The sequence below is a fragment of the Triticum dicoccoides genome, chromosome 1A (genome assembly GCF_002162155.2).
Source record: "Triticum dicoccoides isolate Atlit2015 ecotype Zavitan chromosome 1A, WEW_v2.0, whole genome shotgun sequence".
NCBI lineage: Eukaryota > Viridiplantae > Streptophyta > Magnoliopsida > Poales > Poaceae > Triticum > Triticum dicoccoides.
Window position 1 is genome coordinate 371,566,976 of NC_041380.1, and position 5,816 is coordinate 371,572,791.

Consider the following 5,816-nt stretch of genomic DNA (forward strand, 5'->3'; position numbering starts at 1 on the left):
ACATGGGAGATGCGCATACCTGCTCCATTGGCGGTGTGCACCTGATCATGACCGCGATACGGCTCATGAGTGGAAAGCTTACCCATCTCATTGGTGAGGTGGTTCATGGCTCCCGTGCCCATGTACCATGTAGGATCAATGGAGTAAGACGGAGTGTGCCCATGTTCATGGCTCGTCACCACAGCAGCCTGTTTCTCATTCCCTTTGCCATTATTGTCCAGGCCGAGAAAATCTTGCTTGTAGCATCGATGACAGCGAGAGGTGATGTGACGCTCAAGGCCACACAGCTGACAGGCCTGTTGAGCGCCGCAGCTGGGACAACAAGCCACCGGCCTGGTACCGCCAGTGATGGAGGGCACGGCGCCCCGCGGAGCCTGCGGGGTTGAGGGTGCCGGCTTCCCACCGAGCGGCGACGGCTTCTGTGGCTTACCGCGGGTCGTGGCGTTGGCGGAGACGAAACTCGGAGAGGCCCGACATGCTTTGATGCGCTGTTCACGACCAAGAAGACGCGCATAGAGCTCTCGCGGCGGAAGGGGCGCCTCACGGCCATGAATGTTCTCGATGAGATTGTCATAGTCGTCATCAAGGCCGTTGAGCACGTGGGTGCTGAAATCCTCATCTCCAAGCGGCTGTCCAATCGAGCCCAAGGTGTCGGCGAGGCCAGACATCTTGGTGAAGTACTCAGTGATGGTGAGGCCGCCGAGCTTAGTCTTCCCCAACTCGGTGCGGATAGCATGAGCACGCGCCTGAGATTGGGAGGCGAAGCTACTGTGAAGAGCCGACCAAGCATCTCGCGACGTCGCAGCGAAGATGACCAGCGACTACACGCTCGAAGAAAGCGACGACTGAATAGCGGAGAGGATCGCCTGGTCCTGGGCCACCCAGACGTGATGCGTCGGATGGTACGGCGGCGGACACGGGATGGAGCCATCGACGTAACCCTCCAGGTAACGGCTGCGAAGGAGAGGCAACACCTGAGCCCACCATGACAAATAATTATCCGGCGTAAGCTTCACCAGAAGAAGGTGCGAGAAGTAGAACGGTGTCGGCGCCACCGCATGGTCCATATGAGTCGGCGCCGGTGGTGCATAGCAACCCAACAGAGGATCCGTGTCGTGATGAGGGGCGATCGCCAGTGACGCGCCCGCGTACGGCGACGAAGGATAGGCGCCAGGGGCCGGGTAGGCGCCAGGAGCCACAGAGCCATCACCCGGGCCAGTCGAGGCTCCAGAAGGCACAGGAGGTGCAGCCCCATAGGGCAGCGAGGACGGCGGCGGCACCATGTAGGGCTGGGGGTGCGACTGCCCAGCATATGGCGGCACCGGCGGCGCGCCGTAGGGCGCCGGCCAGGCCGACGAGGACGGCAGCATGGCGCCATACCAGGGCGGGCCGTAGAACGACGGAGGGGCCGCGACAGGCGCGGGTGCAGGGTCGCGAGGACCCGACAGCACAGGGGCGATGGTCGAGGACGGAGCGCCGGAAGAAGCCGGCGGGGGCAGGCCGCCTGACCCGCTCGATCCGATTTGACCCGCGGGAGTCCCGCCGGGCGGCTGAGCCTGCCACCAGGCCGTGGCCAGCGGGCGGGACACCATGAAGGGCGACGAGGGAGCGGCTGTGGAGGCCGGTGCTTGGGCCGAGGCAGGGACGGCGATGTTGGAAGAAGCCGAGGCGGCGGCGGCGGCGGCGACAAGGGCAGTGGAAGACATCGAAACCCTAAACTGATACCATGTAAAACATATAGTTTAGGAAACTGCTCAGACACCCTAAACGGGGTGTGGCTATCTCATTATATAGGAGTACCAAAGGGTACAATACAATTACAGGTGTATACAAGAATCCTCGTATATATACAGTCTAACACGGTGGTACCGGCAAAAACAACAAAATCGATGCTCCAAACAGTGTGTTTTTGGAAGCATTTCAAAGCATTGACCTTTTCTTTTGCTGACACATCTGCAAATGTGATTCCATTGCAAAAATTTGCACGCGTGTAGAAAAATCTTTAATGTTTCTTGACAAAAAAAATTCAGAATTTTTTAATATTTTTTCAGATTTTACTGTTCATCTGAGAGCACGTGAGCTCGAGCTTACAATAGCATTTTTTTTTTGCCAAATACACAATAGCATTTTCGGGCCTTTTTTTGTCTTGCAATGGTTTCCCAGCGAACAAAAACACTCCCTGTCCAAGAGAAACAATCCCGGACTTGTCGCACCAACTCGGTATCTGAAGGGGCACGACGTTGATACCCGGTGTTGCGAATCCTGAGAGTTCGATATAATCCAACTCAAACAAGCAACAGTCCAATAGAATCGAAAGCAGCAACATTTTAGATGTCTTTTAATGTTTTTTTTACCCTTACTATAGATATCGATCAGTTCATTTTGCACAAGCTTCACAGGTCGATATTATTATAGAAGTAGAAATAGCAAACAGTTCAGGGGATCCGGCGCCACAGAGGGGCGCGGCTACAAGGAGAACAAACCATGATCACCGCTAATTTACAACGACAATGCCCGGAAACGAAGAAACAATAGGGACATGAGAGACAGCAACTTCGTAATTTCTATATATACAGCCAGGCCAAGAAACAATTGGTGTGCTGGGCATTTCAACTTGAGTTGAGTCGTCAGAGGTTCTCTGCAGGTTTGTCATCGTCGCAGCCGCTAATTTAGCTTTGCAAGAGATTACAGATTCGTCTAAATATAGAGAATAATAGAAACGGTCGACTACTGCTTGGGCACTTGATGCATCTGTAGAGAGTTTATTCGCGTGGGCTCATCCTTCCGGCGGGTTAGCTATTTGGCTTGACCTGACCGCTGGCTGGAGCAGCGAACCCCGGGTAACCCAATGTAGAGCTCCGTCTCCACGTCATCGTCTCTCGGTACCGGCTGATGCTCTGGCGCCGGCTCGCCACGTGGCTGCAGGGGTGCAACGCAGTTCGGGGCAGGAAGAAACAGCGGCGCCTCAAGGTTGCGCTGCTGCAGCGACAAGATCGACGTCAGTGGCTGATTGGAATTCCATACATATTACATGATGGGTGGGAGATTAATTGGCTATGCTCTCTCTGTCTCTTGCATATAAGATAGTATCAGGTGCTCTGCAGTTCTACTTGCACAAAGTTTCTTTGTAGCTCAGGCTACATGGAACCTCTTATTCTCGACCCTCCAGCCTTGCTTTGAGATCCGTACTCTCAAAGCAAGGCTGGAGGGTCGAGGATAAGAGGCGAGAAGTTTGAAGTTTGCACTGCGAGACTGAATGATATGTCCTATAATATAAGAGTGTTTTTGACACTACGTTAATGTCAAAAAGGCTTTTATATGATGGGACGGAGGGAGTAGTAGTTTGTTCAAAGTCATCACCTTTCCACGCAAGTCTTCGTTGTCTTTGAGAAGCGTCCTCTCCTGAACATAGAGATACAAGAAGCATGAAGAATTAGCTGGCTTGTGTACTGTGAGTTATGTATATAGGCTGCTGTAAGATTTTTATTAAAAAAAAACACGCCAGACGTTACTCTGGCCTTCGGGGTTATGCATCAGTTGGGGATATACCTTCTCTTTCAGGTTAGCTATCTGCTGTTCGAGCAGCTGGGTCTGACGGCAGTGCAGTGAACACATACACAGATTCATGTTAGTTCGTGTCAAATTGAGCAGCTCAGCTGTTTTGTGGAATTCAAGAGTTTTGAACTAGCCAACCTTCTTTCCTCTGATGACGCGGAGACTCTTCTCAATTTTTCCTTCCAGAAAATGCAGTTCTTCAGTAGAGCATCCTCCTAAATTTTCGCCCAAGATCTTTCTGCACCTCATATAACACAGCATTATTTTCGGCTGTCTAAGTATAATTAGGCTTCAGAAGTGACAAGATTGCTTACCGCTTCGTATCTTCAAGAGCTTCAAGTTTCTTTGCCAAGCTTAGAGCATCAGCTTTGACTTGCTGCAGTTCAGAATCCAGATGATTCAGCGTAAGAATGTGTGTCGTCACGTCACATTCCATACTATAATGCCCAGAGCAAAAATTTAAGTCCTTATTATACATACAAAATACTAAAGGGCAGTATATATCATGTTTTTGCTCGTAACATGCGTCCACGTGACATTGCAATAGTGAGCTGGCATAAATTAGTTGCAACAACATTGATGGCTCCTGATTTTTAATTGGTTAAATGAAGAATGGCATAATCCTTGACGGTTTTGAACTTTAGATGCACGACCATGTCAATATTAACATTTGTTTTGCTGTATTCATTGAAGGTGTAGAAGTGCATCCAGTCATTAGTCAACATGGTAAATACAGTACTAAAGAGAGCATATTGTGATCATATTCCTACATTAAGTACTACATTATAAGGGTTGTGCAGGTGAAAGTTTCCCTTTTAGCTATTATATATCAATTGAATTTACAGTGGCGTGGATCAATATGTATAGTTGTCATGCCGGTCACTGACAAATTAATATACTGCTGTAAGAGACAGCAAATTGCGTCACTGCTATACTGTGTTATGGCTATATTCTGAACAACAAGGCCGCCTCAATATATACAAAATGGAGGTGTACTATAACTTTGATATCACTTGTCAGATATTATTCACATAATTGTAAAGGATGATTCAAGTCTTAACCAACCAGGAAGTTCATATATTAGATCTTCACCTGTATATCTGGCTGTACTATCTTGTTATTAACAGTATCCTTTGTATAAGCCTTATAGCGGTCAATCGATTTCTGCAAGCTGAATCGCACATACAATAAAAAAAACTAAAGTTAGAAATTAATAATTACTTTCTGTCAAAAGAAATAAAGATTTTAAGCATATTATGATTGAGCACCAAGAATGCATATTTTGCCACAGAGATTATGGAGATCAAGATAAAGAAACAATGTCAGAAATGGTAAATATTTTTAAGGACAAATAAAATCAATAATGAGATATTGAATATAAAGTGCCAATAATGCAACATCAAAATATACAAATATTATTGGAAATGATATTTAGTTTTCAAGAAAAAAATAAGGTCAGAAATGAGATTCTAAAGAATGTAACATCTGGCTTAAACTATCCTTCTTTAACTTTGCTAAGGTACACCCCCCTAGAAAAGTTTACAGATTTTGATGCAGATTAAGGGTTTGTTTGTATAGGTAGTATATATATATATATGCAAAACGCAATTCCTATAAACTAGAAAAACTGTCTAACCGAATAAAATTTGTCTAGCTATTCTAACTAATCTGTTTATACGAAGAACTTGTTTCTAGGAAACTCAGAATTTCATGATTGTAGAAAAACGACTATTTGTTGTTTTTCCAAAAACGTGATTTAGCAATACTGGATCCTAACTAACTTCCTCACGCCCCACACTTTTTTCATGCGATCCTACTTCCACAACTCACGGAGAGGGGAATATGGATTGTTATCCAAACATGTAAATCAGGAGTCCAGCCTACACTTTCCTAATCCAAACACTAATTTTCCTACACTGATTGTTCACAAAGCTACTAGTAAAACTCATTTGACTAAAAGCCAGCTAAAAACTAGTTTTCTATAAACTCATGGTTTATTATGTATATCCAAACAGCCACTAAAGGTGGCGATTAGAAGATACTCCTTCAATCAAAAAGAGTATATAGTCTTTTGTATCCAAATCAATCTATTCAATACGTCTTTTGTATCTTCGGTACACCACCCTTGCATCCTCTATCATGGCCCCCATCACTTGTTAGATTTAGAAAGTGCCCGCACTGGGGCGTGCTGCCAAGACCTACACACGCCAACCATGGTGCCAACCACTGCCCACGACTACATGACCAAGAGACATCCCCCC

The 5,816-nt window shown here is 46.7% G+C and overlaps 1 protein-coding gene across 2 annotated transcripts in view; it reads right to left on the reverse strand.

Annotated features, from left to right (window-relative positions):
• Positions 1 to 2,392: 2,392 nt before the first annotated feature.
• LOC119274084 (MADS-box transcription factor 56-like) overlaps positions 2,393 to 5,816 on the reverse strand; it is an 11,047-nt gene continuing 7,623 nt past the window's right edge. The window contains exons 3-8 of one of the 2 annotated variants that reach the window (XM_037554838.1): positions 4,648 to 4,726; positions 3,870 to 3,931; positions 3,694 to 3,793; positions 3,550 to 3,591; positions 3,361 to 3,402; positions 2,393 to 2,976 (exon numbers count right to left, since the gene is read on the reverse strand). In XM_037554838.1, the coding sequence (XP_037410735.1) occupies positions 2,797 to 2,976; positions 3,361 to 3,402; positions 3,550 to 3,591; positions 3,694 to 3,793; positions 3,870 to 3,931; positions 4,648 to 4,726 (505 nt within the window). In that variant the 3' untranslated portion in view covers positions 2,393 to 2,796. Of the gene's footprint in view, positions 2,980 to 3,360; positions 3,403 to 3,549; positions 3,592 to 3,693; positions 3,794 to 3,869; positions 3,932 to 4,647; positions 4,727 to 5,816 lie in introns of both variants that reach the window. The other variant, XM_037554837.1, reaches the window with a different exon arrangement.